At 37.2% G+C, this 17,979-nt stretch overlaps 1 protein-coding gene across 1 annotated transcript in view; it reads right to left on the reverse strand.

Moving 5' to 3' along the window:
• epyc (epiphycan) overlaps nt 1–17,979 on the reverse strand; it is a 44,790-nt gene that overhangs the window by 15,991 nt on the left and 10,820 nt on the right. Inside the window, exon 2 of the mRNA XM_036577691.1 lies at nt 15,947–16,121. Coding sequence (XP_036433584.1) covers nt 15,947–16,121 — 175 coding nt within the window. The remainder of the gene's footprint in view (nt 1–15,946; nt 16,122–17,979) is intronic.

The following is a 17,979-nucleotide window of genomic DNA, read 5'->3' on the forward strand; positions in this document are numbered from 1 at the left end:
TTTTTATATTCTGTAATAGCTTTTATTGTATATTTTAAAGTACATGTCCACTTGATCTGCATGCATACAGACATACACATCTGCATATGTGCATATGTACAGATATCCACTTCTCCTGAGCTCCTTCCACATTTTTAGGCTGTTTTTTTTATTATTATTCTTTATTCTATATTCTATATATTGTATTTTATTTCACTTTTCCCTTAGTGTAATACTTGTTAACAGTCTGTGTGCTTGTCTGGTCTGTTTAGTAGGTTAAATGTGTGACTGACCAAGACAAATTCCTTGTATGTGTAACAAACTTAGCAAAATAATCTGATTCTGAAAGCAGCATTCCTGATCTAACATAATATTGATTAGATAAACCAGATATTGGATGATAACTATAAATAATACTGGGCTTCTTCAAGGAGAGGTTTTTAAATGGTAAATGCACATACAGACATATATAAAATCACTACTCCTTGTATTAATTACTTGTATTAAATGTAATATTAGTACATGTCTAAGCAAATAGTCTCTTATTGACCATATAAACAGCATTTAATTGCAATTTTCACAGTACAGTAACTTTTACACAGTACTGTAAGTGTGATATATGTATACTGAAGTAGTTCAAAGTCAGAGTTGAAAACACATCAGATTTTTAACTGACTTGAACTTTAGACTAAAATTAAAATATTAGTTTTGCTTTGAGTGACCCTGTACCTTAATTATGTTTATTTTATCAAAACAAATGGCTAAACATTCCATTTTAGCACTTCCAAAACAATCATAACACTAAAAGAACTAAAATGTTTCAGTAGTGACTGTTTTGGTGATGACAGTTTTAGCTCATTTCGATGTACACAGCTTTGTACAAGTGTACACTCCATCCATCCATCCATCCATCATCTAAACCGCTTATCCTTCTGGGTCGCGGTGCAACTGTACACTCATGAAATCATAATATTTTTCATTAAAATACAAAAACATTTTCATAATTGCTGTAAATCTTAATGTTTCACACTGATTTTCAGAATTTGGGACACATTTACAAAAGAGTGAGATCTAACTGCTCACCATGTGGCCACGAGGGACAGGGATGCAGCCTCGCTTCCTGCTCTAAAACACAGTGTGGCTAAAAATTAGACTCTGCCTAAGGACTAAAACCTTCGGTGTTTCAGTAGTGACAAAAAATCATGGGACAACAGTTTTTGAATTTCAAATTTCAAATCAAGTTTTTTTTTCCTTTCAAATTTAAACTCATGATGAATCGAAATCTTTCAGATTCACTTTAAAATCAATAAGAAGATCTATAAAAACCTTGGAAAAAATATATAAGATTATTTTCAAGAGTAAATTTAGGGTTTAGGATTTAGGAAACATGCCTCCCAATAGATACTTCCCATCAGTTATACCATATAAATGATGATTTTGTGCATATTCAGCTTATTACTATATCCATTCATGCTTTGGATTTTTTTTTTTTTTATGTAGTTTTTCATTATGGAAAGCTCGATAAAGTGTGGTTCCAAAATTGTAAGACTACATCTCTGCTAAAATAATGATGCAAACCAATCTAATCAAGCTGTGCAGTAATAGCAAAGAAAAACTGCACTACAGCAAAATGGAGATGGACCCCAGTTCTGGGTGAAGTGGTAATCTGACCCTCACTTCTGTCCTCAGCAAATATCGTCCAGCAGTTCCACCGCAAACCAGAGAGTGGCGCCATGAAACCACATTCTGTCATGGGTATGTGCATACTGACTCTCACACTCAAGAAGCTAATTCTATCGTCTAGATGTGAATGGTCCTTGTGGAACCAAGACATACATGGTAGCAGAAAAATCCCTATTCTTGCATATTTCTCCACAGCCTGCAACTGTACAGAGAAAATAGGGAGCAGTTCACGCATTTCTCCAACTTTAACCCAAATAAACTAAAAGTACCAAACATGAAATCCATATTAACAGCATATAGAAGAGCTTAATTAGTGACCACACTGCACATATACTGGTCAGGGTTAAGTGTGACTCCTGCTAATGGGCGTTTAAAGGGAATAACTGTAGCTCGGGTTTATTGACATCGAGAATGTTTGAGAGACAACAAGGACAGCCTTTGAGAAGGCCTGCACAGTGTATGCTTGCTGTACCCCACCTCCTGACCACCAGCCCCCCCCAAAAGCAAACACATATAGCTAAGGGGAAACGAGGAGCATAAAGGCTGGCTAAAAAAGTCCTGACACATTAGGGCCAACACATACACGGATACTAAACGATTAGACGTAATCTAATATAATCCTTAGGGCAGCTAGTGGAACGGGTGAAATCCACTGAGGAGAACTGGAGAACTGGGTTCTTCACAAAGCACGAAAGGCTTATGAGCACTGTGTGAAACAATGCGCCCGGTCAGTATGAGTCAAAGCCTTTGTCTGTGTTTTGGTTTGAGGGGAAAGTGTTCATGAGTGTTCAAAGGGCTGAAGTCCTACATTTCTCTTTATCTTATCTTCTCCCTTGAGGACCACTTATAATGTCTGTGTGGCTTTATGTGCCAAAACAGTCATAAACCATTTCTACATCACCATTTTCCAGCCTCTCTGAATCCCTTAGAATCAAACAGGCTGTTTTTGTCACGGCGCCTTTTAGACTGATATATGTAAACTAGAAGGGAAAGTTTGTAAACGAGCTTTAAGTTGGCTTGAAAAAGCCAAAGGTGTTAAAACGTTAAAGTTTTGGAAGATTGTTGACGTTTGCTAAAACGTTGCTTAGACGTTGCTATGCGGTTGCTATGCGGTTGCTATGCGGTTGCTGTTGTATCCAAGGTGTTTGGTAAGGTGTTGCTAGGTGGTAACTATGCTAATAAATACACTAATACCTTTAAACCACCATCACCTTGAGTTTACTTCCACCTTAAATTCACTGATACCTTAAGTTCACCGCCACCTTAAATTTACTGATGCCTTAAGTTCACTGCCACCATAAATTCAGTGCTGCCTTAAATGCAGTGCCACCTTAAATCCATTATTTGTGCTGATATTGCTGTGCATTGTGAGCGCGTGAGTCTGTGTGTACTGTGGATGAGTGTTTGTGTGAGAGATGTGCATTGTGACATCACTTGTGGCAGTTACATTTGGATGTCTTTTTACGATCGTTTTACGAAAACCGTACATCACACCGTGCGGGAATATGACCTATGATCCTGCAAAGTTTCGTGGTTCTGACTCGAAAACTGCGGGATGAGAAACATTTTATTTTTAGAGCATAGAATAATGATAAGAAGAAGAAGAAGAAAAAGAAGATTATGAAGAACAGTAAGTTGGTTCTTCAAGCCAACTTAATGATCTCACTTCTGATTGACGGCTGCCTCATTCAAAAAGCAGTCCATGCTGAAACACTCCTTATAACTTCAGTGTGAGTGGGCGGGGCTAAACTGCTGTAAGCTGAATAGGCAAATAAATGAAAAAGGGGTTTTTGTCTGTGACATCACAACAGCAGTGGATTTAAAACTGTTTTTGCATCATAGTTTCCATATATGGACTGGAGAATGAACAGTACGTTTTGGATCCAAAACGCACTTCATCATATTCTTCATAACTTTCATATTTCATAAGCTACATTCAGAAGGTGGGGGTCATACGAGAGCTGTAACAGTCTTCTTTTCCAGACAAATAGATGGGTGATGTAATTTTAAACCCTTATAATAAAAGAAGCTGAACTCACAATTTTTTTTTCTACTGAAAGTCGACCCATTTTTCCACAAATCTGAGCTATAAACTATAAACAGATGGCGTCTCTTCAGTGATCTGCTCTGTAAACATTATTTTTATGAAATAATACAAAGAGCGTCAAAGATTTTTGGCTTTCAGCAGTAAATTGTAAGCATATAACAATATGTGTGATCATAAAACACATTTTCTGTTAATTTGAGGGGAGCTTTTACAAAAAAATGAATAAATAGAATAAAATTTACATTTATTTCATGCAGTTACTGAATAATTTGCCTTACAATTTGGTCACGTAAATTCAGATAGAAAAACCAAAATATACCCTGGAGAATAAGAGGTTAACAATGCTTACTTGCTACATCAAACTCTCCTGTTCCAAAAAAGTAAAGAAAATTTTAGTTTTCCAAGATTTGGGCCCTTAAACGGAGTTTTCCACCAATCATGTCAAAATTTCTGCATAATTTAATTGTTGACATGTAAACAGAGTCATTCAGAGTGGTTTGGTGTGAAATGGTTCAGATGTCTTTACAGTGGTGGTGATAGGAACCAGGGGTCACCATGACTACAACACAAATATAGACATTTTATTTACTATCCAAAACCACCAGTGATCCTACACAAGTCTTCTGAGTTTATATGGAATGTTGATGATGGGAAAACAATGGAAAATCTGAAAAAAAATAAGTTTTCTTTGGGGACTATTTTGCCTCACAACACTCTGCATGTATCCCTCCACTATGAAGGCTTTTTAAAAACAATGAGCCAAAACCTTCTCAAAACTATCATAAAACAGACACCAGGCAGTAAATTCATAACAATTCACTTGATAACTTTCTGTGAGCGGGTTTTCCGAAGCATTAAACTTTTCCGGCAGCTGGTTCCCATCACCACGGTGACTTAGTAGTTTGTCTAGAATGGAACATTTCACACCAAACCACTCTGATTTAACACCAAACCACTCAGAATGACTTTGTTTACATCTAAATGATTAAATTATGTGGAAAATTAAAAAAAAAAAAATTGGTAGAATTCCCTGTAAACCTGACGAGGTTATGAAGGACATGATAGGACACATGCAGTCGTATCTTTTGTATTTGCATGTTTTGAGAGCCCTGCTCTGGCCTTCCAAAGGTCAAGGTTCAGAGGAATGTGCAGTTCAGTGTTTTCAACCACTTAGACGAACTCATGCAATACAAGCTGAAGGACACAATTTTATTGTTTTTTGCTGACAAAAGCATGTAACGCTGGCTTAGTCAGGGTCAGACTCTCTCACGCTCAGCTGGGTTGGTCATGTCATGGCAGATAAGGCTGCTTTTGGAAGGGTTTTAAAGGCTACAGATGCATTCTAAAGCTCCACAGTATGTAGGATGGTTCTAATGATCCATTTTGGTGATGCAGTCAAGCAGCATTACATTTACTCCAGTCTGTGTACTTACAGTCATGTGCAAACGTTTAGGCGCCCTGGCCAAATTCTATGTTATGTTGACTTTCTAAATGAAAATAAGTGAACTGTTTATTGGCCAAAATGAACATACTGGGAAAGAAAAACATAAAATGTATCCAGCACTAAAGCACATTTTATTCATTATATTTTTCCAAATGTGTTGAACTGTTGAAACAAAAATTTGCATCAAAATGCCACATTTTAGTTTATTCTCTGTAGAGAATTATTTTCACTTTGAAAATCAACAAAACATGGAATTTGACCTGGGGTGCACAAACTTTTGCACACAACTGTAAGTAAACTTTACACTTCACTACTTTCTTCTCCTTAAAAGGCCCATATCGTCCATATTTCCAGTATTAATTTCCCCTTGTGGTCCACTTCTATAGTTTGTGCGGTTTTATGTACCAAAACCAGTCAATTCATTTTAACCTGACCACTCAAATCTCTCTTTATCCTCTAGAATCAAACAGGCTGTTTGTTAATGTAGACTGTTTTAGACTTTTAAGACTGTTAATATGTAAATAGGCTCTGTTCTGATTGGCTGTGCCTCTCTCAAAAAGCTGTTTGTGCTGAAACACTCTTTATAACTTCAGTGTGAGTGGGTGGGGCTACATTGCTGTAGGCTGAATAGGTGGATGTATGTAAATGTGTTGGTTTCTGTGACATCACAGAAACAGTCAGGGAAGCCAAAATGGCAACATAGATAAAATCAGAGATGGAATAAGAGACCGGTAACCTCAAACGTCTCCTCTGAAGTTTTGTGCTCAGATTTGAAGATAATAACATTCATGTTTCTCTTTGGAAAATATGTTTTTTTTCCAAAGCACGGGCCCTTTAAAGTAGTTTTCCACTGATTCTTTTTTTAAAAAAAAAAGATTTTAGTGGTTAAAATATAAGCAAAATCAGTGGTTTGATGTGAAATGGTTCAGATGTCTTTATAGTGGTCTTCTGAGTTTTATATGGAAAGTTGACGATGGTGAAATAGTGATAAACCTGAAAAAAAAAGTTTTCTTTGAGGACTATTTTGCCTCATAACACAACATAACATTCCACCATGATTTGCTTTTAAAAAATAATGTTTATCTGCAGCTGAACCAGAGACAGAGATCATTTCCCATCCTGCACTAGAAGCCTCTCCGTTTTGATGCTGTGAGTTACTACTGTAATGTTTAACTGGGCCAGAACTCCAGTTTTGCTGGAATCTTCGGAGAATCTGGCTGAGCCATAAAAGAGCAACGTTTGAGCAATAAAGTTTTCCTCCGGGTTCAGAAGCCTCTTTTTGTTTAAGAGCGCAGTCTAAAACCATTCTCAAGTAAGGTTTTACTATCTCCCTGCATAAACTGCAAGCGCTAAAATGAAAATGCATTATAAAATGTGATTTTAGCTGCTCAGAGCTTGATTCCATCAAACGATGATAATGTTTTGGTTTATCAATAAAAACAGTTGTGATACGTTTCCATCTCTAGTTTAATGCGTGTCGCAGCTTATGTAACTTTGGCTTCTCTGACTTCCCATAACTTGATAATGACCATTACCAAGTTATTATTTATTTATTTATTTATTCCATCTGAACTGTTACATGAGAGAGGGTGTGTCTCTGTTGTATAGAGCTGTTTGAGTTCTTTTCTTTCAGAAAGCCTGTAGTCTTTTCTGTCTGTCTCTCTGTAAGAGTGTTTGTGGTTGTGATTGTTTTGTAAGAGGCTTGTGAGGGAAATCTGTCACGTGACACCACATTTATGCATGAATATGTTATTTTCCCAGAGAGAAAATATTTCAATGTAGGTTTATGTATATATATATATATATATATATATATATATATATATATATCGCTGTTTTCACGTTTTTGAGTTTTTGAGTTTTTGACATAATGTGAAAATACCTGTTGTCCTTTTACATTGTGTATAAATTTCAAGAAGAATGGACCAAAAGAAACGGCCAAAATTACTTGTAAAACATTCTGGTTCTATTGACTTACATTAAAAGTACAGTAGGTGTTTTCAGTTTCCTGTAAAGTTACCATTTTGGAGATACGAGGTTTTCTTCTGACAACAGTGAAATACTAATTATATTTAAGCAATGTTGAAATAGACCTTCTATGTCTACAAGAGCTTTTCTGTTCAAAACTGGAAATTGTGATGAAGTTAACTTAAGCATGTGTACTTAAGTGCCAGTAAATTCTACTAAAACTTCTTTAAGAGTCATTGCTTTAAAATAAACTTATAAATAATACACTTAATGAAATACGCTTTTGTTTAAGTATACTTTAGTGTACTTTAAACTTATAAATAGACGTAATGAAGTTTTTGTTGAAGTATACTTTAGTGTACTTTAAACCTATAAATAATACACTTAATGAAATACGCTTTTGTTTAAGTATACTTTAGTGTACTTTAAACCTATAAATAACAGACTTAATGAAATATGCTCTTGTTGAAGTATACTTTAGTGTTCTTCCATGGCACAACTGTTTTTAGCATTTTTATTTTTACTCAGCCCAACTCAGCCAAGCAGCCTAGAGCAGCGTTCCTGAGGAGAGAGAAGATCTCTTTCTTCAACTCTCACAACATTCCTGCAGTCAGAAGCCCCCTCAGAACCCCCCACCCCCGGCCTTTAGGTTCCAGTTTTATGACTCCTTTTCATTCCGAACATTTGGGTGGAGGTGAGACTTGAGATTTCTCCTCCAAACACACACAGACTCTCATTTACATACATTTGCATTAAGAGACTGACTCCCCCTCGACTCTAGAGCTGCATGTGCTTAGAGTTAATAACTGGTACAGGTTCAGTCCACTATTTCGAGTCATAACAGTTTAGAGCGTGGAGCGAGTCGAACTACATATCATTCACATCAGGATGGGGTCGTGGCTCCTGGCATCTTTGGGATTAGCTTTAAATACAGTCTCGCTCTGAACCACTCAGAGTTCTCATTTCACTCCACTGTCGAACAAAAACTGGATGACTTGGTTCTATTTTAAAGACAGAAATGTTCTCATCTAAAATGTTCCCGTCCAAACCTGCATTCCCGGCTTGGCTGGAGCTGAAGAAAGTTGCTGGCAAGTGGCAGAAAGAGCTGTTTTTTTGTTGTTTTACAGTTGAAGAGAAGACTCCACTGAAAAATGTATAATCTCACCAAGCTTTCTGTAGCTGGGTAACTGATGTTGCCGTTTCTGATAAAGAGTCCACATCATGGAAAACTGAATTTTCCTCATTATTTTGAAATAAAGGTGTGATGGATGTAAATGTTGTTAAAGTTTCAGAACATGTTGTCCCCTCCTCAGTCCGTACACCTCATAGGTGGAAACTAGGCGGTTAAAAATCCTATTCAGCCTAAATCAGTTTAGCTCCGCCCACTCACACTGAGGTTATAAGGAGTGTTTCAGTCCGGACTGCTTTCCTAATGAGGCACATTATAGGATAGCCAAGTAGAACAGAGCTCATTTACATAAACCAGTCTTAAAGGCACAGTAATAAAAGCAGCCTATCTAATTCTAAGGGGTAAAGAGAGGCTGGAAAATGGTCATGTAGACATGAATTATGACTGTTTTTAGTATATAAGTGGACCTCAGGGAAAAAATAATATACAAGAAAAATGAAGCATATTGGCCTAAATAAATAACTATAGACCTGGCCTTCAGAACCACAAGGGGCGAGCGAGCATTAAACCCATCACCTTTTCCCCACCAATTTTGAATTGAGTTCAGGAATCTTCCATCAAAAATCATAAACAAACAAACAATTCCACTATTTCTGAATGACTGCTGTGAGGGTTCATCTCAGCAGCAGAACCAATCGAAACTTCCGTTTTACCTGGAGGGGGTGGAGCATTTCCCAAACAACAACCCCTTTGTGATTTCATGCTGAGAGAGAAGAGCTGCGGCTCACTAATCTGGTAAAAATGTTTTACTGCAATACATGAACTAATGCAGCCATAGCCAATGTTAAAACACTGCGAAACTGATTAAATGCCAGTTTCAGTTTCAGCATTTCCTACTGCTACCTTATAAATAATGATGTGCTATTCTTCAGAGATGTTATCTATCAAAGATTGCTTTCTAAACCACAGACATTATAAAGGAGGGTGGGTGTTTTCATGCATTTGACTTAAACATATTTGAAAGCACTGGTAAAATGTGGCTTAAATAGTTTGTTGCATTTGGATGAAAAAATGTGTGGGTTCCCACTCGCAGCTTTAGCACTAAGCCGATTTGCTCTGTTTGCTGAAGCATGTTATGCATTATGTGCTCTCGGATTCAGTGTTCAACCAGTAAACTGTCTCTTCATCTTTTATAATGTGTGATTCAAGACTTTAGCGAGACTAAGTGAACATGCAGCTTCAAAACATTCACTGACACTGTTTACTTTTGGGTTTATTTATAACTGAAAATGATATTCTATTCTAGCTATGATATATATGCTGTATGTAGTGCTGAATGGTAGTTTCAGTCAGTCAGTCAGTCAGTGACCCAGCTGTCTTTTGACAGAGAATTTTGTCGTTTGGCAGTCAGTCAGTCAGTCGGGTTTTTTTAATGCACTTGCAGTACTGTGTAATAGTCTTAGTCACATAAGCATTATTTAAAAGCATTTATCTTTGCAATTAAGTGTGTTTGTAAAACACCAATTAGAATAAATGCAAATAAACATAAATACAGTAAAAAGAATCAAATGAATCCATTCAATTCTGTCAGCAGCACACCTGATTTAAAAATAATGAAATATTGATTAGCCAAACCAGGTATTGGATAAAGAGATGGTTGGAAAAAAACACATTGACATACATAAAACCAATACTTATTATATCAATGTTGGGTGTACATTATTGTAATTATTGTTTTTTCAGAGCAAAGAAATACTTATTGACCAGTCAAACTTTTTTAATGTATTAATATATATATATATATATATATATATATATATATATATATATATATATATATATATATATATATATATTTTTTTTTTTTTGCCCCATTGCCTTTGGAGGTTTGGTGTCACGCCTGACTATAGCCTATTTTTGCCACTTACTAGAAAGCTTGCATAGTAATTTTATGCCTATTTCACCATATCTGTTTCATGCTGGCCCTGTAGTGGGGCATCTACAACCGCTTCTATGGTTGAATATTTTAAAATGATCGCATTTAAGATATTTATGCTGTATATGGAAGAGCTGTCATGGCTATTGGATGCAATCTGCTCCATTTATAGAACAGCAGATATACCATGTAAACACCTGTTCATCCACCATTATTCCTGAAATCAAATCTCTACTCTCCTCGGAAGACTTTACATGAGATGTTGGAAAATTGCTGTGAAGATTTGATTGCGTTCAGCCACAAGAGCATTACTGAGGTCAGGTACTGATGTTGGATGGTCAGTTCTGGACCACTCCAGCTCATCCCAAAGGTACTGGATGGAGCTCCATCACTCCAGAGAACACAGTTCCACTGCTCCACAGCCCAATGCTGAAGGGCTTTATACCCCTTCCACACTGGGCATGGTGACCTTAGGCCCACGTGTGGCTGCTCTAGAGCATCCCATTCTATTGGTCAGTGCTTTTCTATGGAGGATATACAAGCTGTTTGTGCCAATGAACACCTGTACACTTTAAAGTGAAACAGAAAGACATACAGTGTTTATTCAAACTGTTAACGTCACCTTTTTGGTGCTGGAAACTCCATCAGTGAAAGGCTGAACTGTTCAGTTTATGTCTGTGTGTTATTTATTTTCTCTCAGTGGTGCTTCATGACAAAATCTATAAACTTTCAGCTTTGTTGATCTGTTCCTGTCACGGCTGTGTGCTGAGATCATGTTATTGGAAGAGAAGAGCAGTTTAAAAGGCAGAAGTAGTCATTTTCATCCTCTGCACAATGGGGTTCACTAAGGTTGATTACTCAACATAATGCTGGATGATTATATAGCTCGCGCAGTAGCACATGGTTATGGTTATGTATGGGTGTTTATTTGTCTGTTAGGCTGAAGCAAAAAGGGAGGGTGCAGAGTAATTTCTATCATTAGAAATAATTTCTATTGCTTTAATAAATATGGGCATCACAAGTATATATAGCGCCATAATCCTTCTGAATAAGGACCTTTCCTACTTTCTTCCACTGTAGTCGGTGCACACATGCACTTTAAAGGGCCCGTACACTACATATCTGTGTACTCCTCAAGGTTTTTATGTATTCCAAAAACAGTCATAATTAATTTTTACATGATTATGTTCCAACCTTTCTTAGTCCCTTAGAATTATACAGGCTGTTTTGGTCACTGTACCTTTAATAATAACTGACATATGTAAAAATGCTGTGTTCTGATTGGCTGCCCTGTATTTGCCTTCATTCAAAAAGCAAAAAGCAGTTTGAGCTGAAACACTCTTTATAACTTCAGTGTGAGTGGGTGGGGCTAAACTGCTATAGGCTGAATAGGTGGATATATGTAAATGAGCTAGTTTTATGACATCAAAGAAAAAACGAACTCAAAATGGGCTTAGTTCCACATATAGACTGGGGAGTGAACAATATGTTTTACATACTACATTAAACTCTAAAAGAAGAGAACATTCTGGATAGCTGAGATGTGGGCCCATTATTTCAAATATATATATATATATATATATATATATATATATATATATATACGTATCATGGCTATTGGGACCAAACCTCATCTCTCCATTTTCGTTGTTTTTCATTTTTTATCAAAATTTGAAAAAGTCAGTTGCTCTTTATGATGTCTCTTTATGAATTTTATGACGAATGGACCAACATAAATAGTCCAACATTACTTGGAAAACATTATTTATCCATTTACTTCCATTAAAAGTTAATAACGTTTTTCCAAGTCCTGTAAAGTTATCTACTTGATACAAATATATAAACCTTGTATCTCCATTTTTGTTGTTTATCAGTTTTTGAAATAATTTAAAAATACCTTGTGTGTAAATTTCATGAAGAATGGACCAAAAGAAACGGCCCAAAATTGTCTAAAAAAAAAAGTCTGGTTCCATTGACTTACATTAAAAGTAAAGTAAATTTTTTCCTTCTCCTGTAAAGTTACCATTTTGGAGATACGAGGTTTTCTTCCGACAGCAGCGAAATATTTGCATATATTTTCACTGCTCTCATCTTTCGCATTACATACTGTATATATGTGCTTCAGTACTTAATTGTTATCATTTTTAATTTTTTTTATCATTTTCTCTAATTATTTAATTTATTTCATTTTATGTTGACAACTGCACCAAAAGAAAACCTTTGTACATCTGGCACATGTCAAATAAAGATTCTGATTCTGATTAACAAAATAAAAGCATGTGTGTTACAAATCTTAAGCAGAACACTCCTAAACACATATTCCCTCATACTGACCACTAGACTGTGACTAAATATTTTTGGAAGTGCTTTCTTTTACAGTTCTTGAAGATCCAAGAATTAAGCAGGTAAGTATAAGGTACAATCTCTAAAGCACTAGATGGTTATTATAAGTAATATGGTGGTACCAAATTATACTGAAATGCCCAACAGGTTCTATTAACCAGGTAAATGTGAGGTACATTTTCCAAAGTGCTGTCTGATTACTCTGTGTGAAATGATAGCAGGTATAAATTTAACTGTAATGTCACATGTTTAGGCAGTAGACTGTCTTGTCACTGTCTTGGTACCTGGCATCATGTTACCCAAACAATTCCCTGGTATTATGAAGCACCTCACAATTACCTGGTTAATACCTAGAACTTAAAAGAACGTATTACCACTTTTTCTGAAAACATCGGACAGGTTTGATAATCCTGCATAAACATAACCAGACATAGATAGTTGCAAATGGAAAGCATGAAACAGTTACCAAACATAGCTTTCTTTAGTTCTGCCAACAGAAAACTTCACAGGCCAGTACAGAAAGTGTCTGAAGCATACGGTCCACATATTACAGATTCCACGCATCTCACTGAAAAGTTTCCAGTAGAACACTATAACACTGCAGGAATTTATGTGCTTGTGTAATGGAACCAATCCAGGATGTCTGAAGAACACTTGGAGAGATGATCTATGAAAGCAAAAAGCTTTAAAAGTATTTTTTTCCCCCAAAATACACACTTTTGAAAATCAGAGAAGAAGCAGAGCTTCTTCTTCAGAGTGCTGAAATGTAACGCTGTACCGTTTATTCATCCCTGAAGAGCTTTGCTGATGATGATTCATGAACATTCAGTAACCCAAGTGTTTCCTCAAAGAATGATGGTGCTTTTCAAGAGAACTCCACTGATTATCACTGTTAAGATGAAAGTCGTTCAGAGGGGTTTGGTGTGAAACACTCTGTTCTAGAGAAACTTACAGAGTCTGAACTGTTCACAGTGGTGGTGATAGGAACCAGACGTCTGAAGTGTTCTGATAGCTATCTTACTGAAAGCTATGGCACTAAATATTTACAAATATGCTGCCTGATGCCTCAGTTTTATGATAGTTTTGTGGTTAGATTTTGGCCTAAAGTGTTTTTTTTGTTGTTGTTTATCAGTTCATGGTGGAGGGGTGCATGCATGGCATTGTGAAGCCCCTCAAAAACGCATTTTTTTTTAGATTTATCACTATTTTATCATCATCAACGTTCCATATAAAAACCCAGAAGACTTGTGTAGGTTCACTGGTGGTTTTGGATAGTAAATAAAATGTCTATATCTGTGTTGTAGTCATGGCAACCCCTGGTTCCTATCACCACCACTGTAAAGAGAGTTGGCGAGTGAACCATTTCATATCAAAGCACTCGGAATAACTTATAAATAATGAGGACGAAATTCAATAATAACCCCTTAAAAAGGGTTCTTTAGTAAACACAATGGCTTTATTTAGAACCATAAGTTCTATTTAGAACCATTTCATGATTAAATGGTTCTTTGTATGGTGACATCGTTCTTTAGATTAATGGAGATTGTGCTGTGTATGATTCTATACAAAACCTTTTTTTTACATAGTACCAAAACTTCTGCTATTGTTACAATGTCAAGCTTATAAATAATAGAAGAACCCTTATTGATGATGAGCTATTATCAACATAAGTTATAAAAGTGTGTAATAAAACTTTGAGCCCACCGGTAGGCCCTGAAATGGTTCTACATAGACACCATGGTTCTAAATGGAACTATTGCCATTGCAAAATGGTTCTATAAAACTAGACTTTGTGACCAAACAGTTCCTTTAAATATGAATCAGAAGTTATATTTGGAACACTTTGGCATGAGATAAGATCAACAGTCAGCATCAACAGTTAAGGCCTTAAATAGAAGCCTTCAATTCACTGCCCAGTCAATCATCTGTATTACTTTGGCCAACCTCTGTTCACTGGTTTGTAACCTGTTCTCAGCTGACCAGTAGAGGACTAGCTATCCATTAGAAACCTAGACTGCTACTTAATAATATGAAGGTGCGCAGACATTTATTACATGTTTCAAGCATGTATTCAGTTGGCTACCCTGCCTGGCTCTTATACCCAGAAATCTGAGGTCACTTGCTGTACACAATGTTAATGTTATGGCAAAGAGTCGTGGATCATATTTCTGAAATCTTAGTAAATGTGTACGAAGCTTTTCTCTCACTTTGTCTCAAAAACATCTGCTAGGTTCATTTTGAACACCTTTGACGTGACCTTCGCTTCATTGTCCTCCATTCAGTTATTCTTTTCTTAGCCATATAGTTCAGATCAGTAAGGAGGATCAAGTCAATTGGGCTTAGCAGATTATCCTCTACCCCTACTGTTATCTTTGAGGTCAGCTTGGCTCCATTCAAGGTTTAATGTCTCTAAATAAGTGATTGACATATTTTTTGACTTCATATTTAATAACTTTTCCTAATTTAATGGAGACAACTTGGTAAACATAAAATTAACATGATGATACACTGAACAGGCATAACATTATGACCACTACGCTCATTGTCCATTTTATCAGCTCCACTTACTATATAGGTGCACTTTGTAGTTCTACAGTTACAGACTGTAGTCCATCTGTTTCTCTGCATACTTTGTGGTCAGGACCCCCATGGACCCTCACAGAGCAGGTACTATTTGGATGGTGGATCATTCTCAGCACTGCAGTAACACTGACGTGGTGGTGGTGTGTTAGTGTGTGTTGTGCTGGTACGAGTGGATCAGACACAGCGGTGCTGCTGGAGTGTTTAAACACTGTGTCCACTCACTGTCCACTCTATTAGACACTCCTACCTTGTCAGTCCACCTTGTAGATGTAAAGTCAGAGACGATAGCTCATCTGCTGCTGCACAGTTTGTGTTGGTCATCCTCTAGTACTTCATCAGTGGTCACAGGACGCTGCCCACAGGACGCTGTTGTCTGGATATTTTTGGTTGGTGGACTATTCTCAGTCCAGCAGTGACAGTGAGGTGTTTAAAAACTCCAGCAGCACTGCTGTGTCTGATCTACTCGTACCAGCACAACACACACTAACACACCACCACCACGTCAGTGTTACTGCAGTGCTGAGAATGATCCACCACCCAAATAATACCTGCTCTAAGGGGGTCCTGTGAGGGTCCATACCACTGAAGAACAGGGTAATAAAGTATGCAGAGAAACAGATGGACTACAGTCTGTAACTATAGAACTACAAAGTGCTCCTGTATGTAGTACTAGACATATTTTCACTAAATGTCACTGGATGCTCTGAGTTTCTGAGGGCTTATCGCCTAAAATGACTATAAACTGACCCATGACCTCAGAGGTCTACGCTATATAGTGTGAAAAAGACTGAAAAGGAACCTGACCCATAACCCATGGCACATTCACTTTCCCACCTGAGGCTCGTCAATCAGCTCGTCGTAATACTCAATGGTATCGTGGTCCAAGTTGTCTATATCCACATCATAGTTGTCTAGTTCCACTTGCCGGGCGTTTCTTGTGGGAGAGGCCAACACCACATTCAGGACCAGGAGTCCCAAAAGCAACCGGCAGGGCATCATCATCATCCACCTGTGAGAGGGAGACTCCAATGAGTGAGAGTGTACCAACATTTCAGATTCCTTTAACCCCTAAAAAGGGTTCTTCAGTAAACACAATGGCTCTATTTAGAACCATAAGTTCTATTTAGAACCATTTCATGATAAAATCTTTGTATGGTGACATCGTTCTTTAGATTAATGGAGATTGTGCTGTGTATGATTCTATACAAAACTTTTTTTACATAGTACCAAAACTTCTGCTATTGTTACGATGGCAAGCTTATAAATAATAGAAGAACCCTTATTGATGATGAGCTATTATCAACATAAGTTATAAAAGTGTGTAATAAAACTTTGAGCCCACCGGTAGGCCCTGAAATGGTTCTACATAGAAACCATGGTTCTAAATGGAACTATTGCCATTGCAAAATGGTTCTACATGGCACCAAAACAGGTTGTGCTGTTGTTACAATAGAACCGCATACAACACATTATTCACCATGTAAAGAACCACAGAACTTCTTAATATCCCAGGCTTATTACATACTAAGGCTTATTTAAGCAATAGAACCTGAGAGGGAGTGTGTTATCGCGAAATAACATCACGGCTGTGATTTGGTGATGTTATTCACAATAACACACTTCTCGAGTGTTCTATTGCTTTTATACAACAGTTAAATAAATAAAGTAATAAATTAATAAACTGGGCCGTGAACGCGGCGTTTAGTATGTTTTAATGTTCGCAGTTCTTTCACCAAATTATAGTTCCTTAACAAGCAGCTTGTTGCTACGTCAGAGTAACGAGCTCCGCCCACTCGCTGCACAGCCGGCAGTTCGTTCTCCAGCTCCTCACACTAAATTCCCAAACTGTCATCACCACTGAGCAGCTTTTCAGTCGGCAGCTGTGACAGAAGAACAGCTAAACAACCTGGAATCAGCCAGAAATGAACCCAATACCATTCGCCAAACGTGTAGTCTGATCTTCAGAGTCTGACCAGATCAGACTGAACCATAAAACTGCCGCAATATCAAGTTTAGCTCAGTTTCGTCAATTTTTGCTAGATCAGTATTAATGTTGTTTTGTTCCAGCCAGTCTGTAAAGCATCTTACAGCCCATTTAGTTTGGCGAATGGTGTTGGGTTCATTTCTGGCTGATTCCAGGTTGTTCAGCTGTTCTTCTGTCACAGCTGCCGACTGAAAAGCTGCTCAGTGGTGATGACAGTTTGGGAATTTAGTGTCGTCTCATCTTCAGAGTCTGACCAAATCGACTGTCGGTCAAATGTGATCTTAAAAAGTGTCCATTTTCTGTTTGTGGCAATGTAAGAATTAAAAATGTTCAAATGGCTTGAGCGTCTCATACAGCTGTCAAAGTCGTTGCTTAGCAACAGCGTCTCAGCGGAGTGATACAGTTTTTGTAGGGTAGTGGTTGTTTCACCATAACAGCATGGTTAAAACGGTTCTCAACCAATCAGCTTGCGTGGCCGGAATTAACTGTTGTATGATATCCAGTAACTACAGGGACTTCAATGCAAACTAGCTGATCTATTCTAAGGTTATAGAAGTGTGTAAGAAAACTTTGGGCCATTTAAGGGGTTTAACTGATTTACACTGCTGAGAAAGTTTTTGCGCAGAGCTAATGAAAATGAAACGTGTGAAAAAGGATTGTTGGAGGGACTTGATACAAGAACCACTTTTGGTTCCCTAAAGGACCTTTCAAAGGACCACTTGCTATTAGATTCAGTTTTTAACATCTATGGTTCTTCAAGGGTTCTTTAGTACAGAAAATGGTCCTGAACACTCAAAGCAAAGTTAAATGGTTCCTTGCATTGTGAAAGCGTTCTTCAAATTGGTGTAATATAGAACCATTTTTGACAATGGTTCTATATAAC

Source organism: Colossoma macropomum, unplaced genomic scaffold (assembly GCF_904425465.1).
Source record: "Colossoma macropomum unplaced genomic scaffold, Colossoma_macropomum, whole genome shotgun sequence".
Taxonomy (NCBI): Eukaryota; Metazoa; Chordata; class Actinopteri; order Characiformes; family Serrasalmidae; genus Colossoma; species Colossoma macropomum.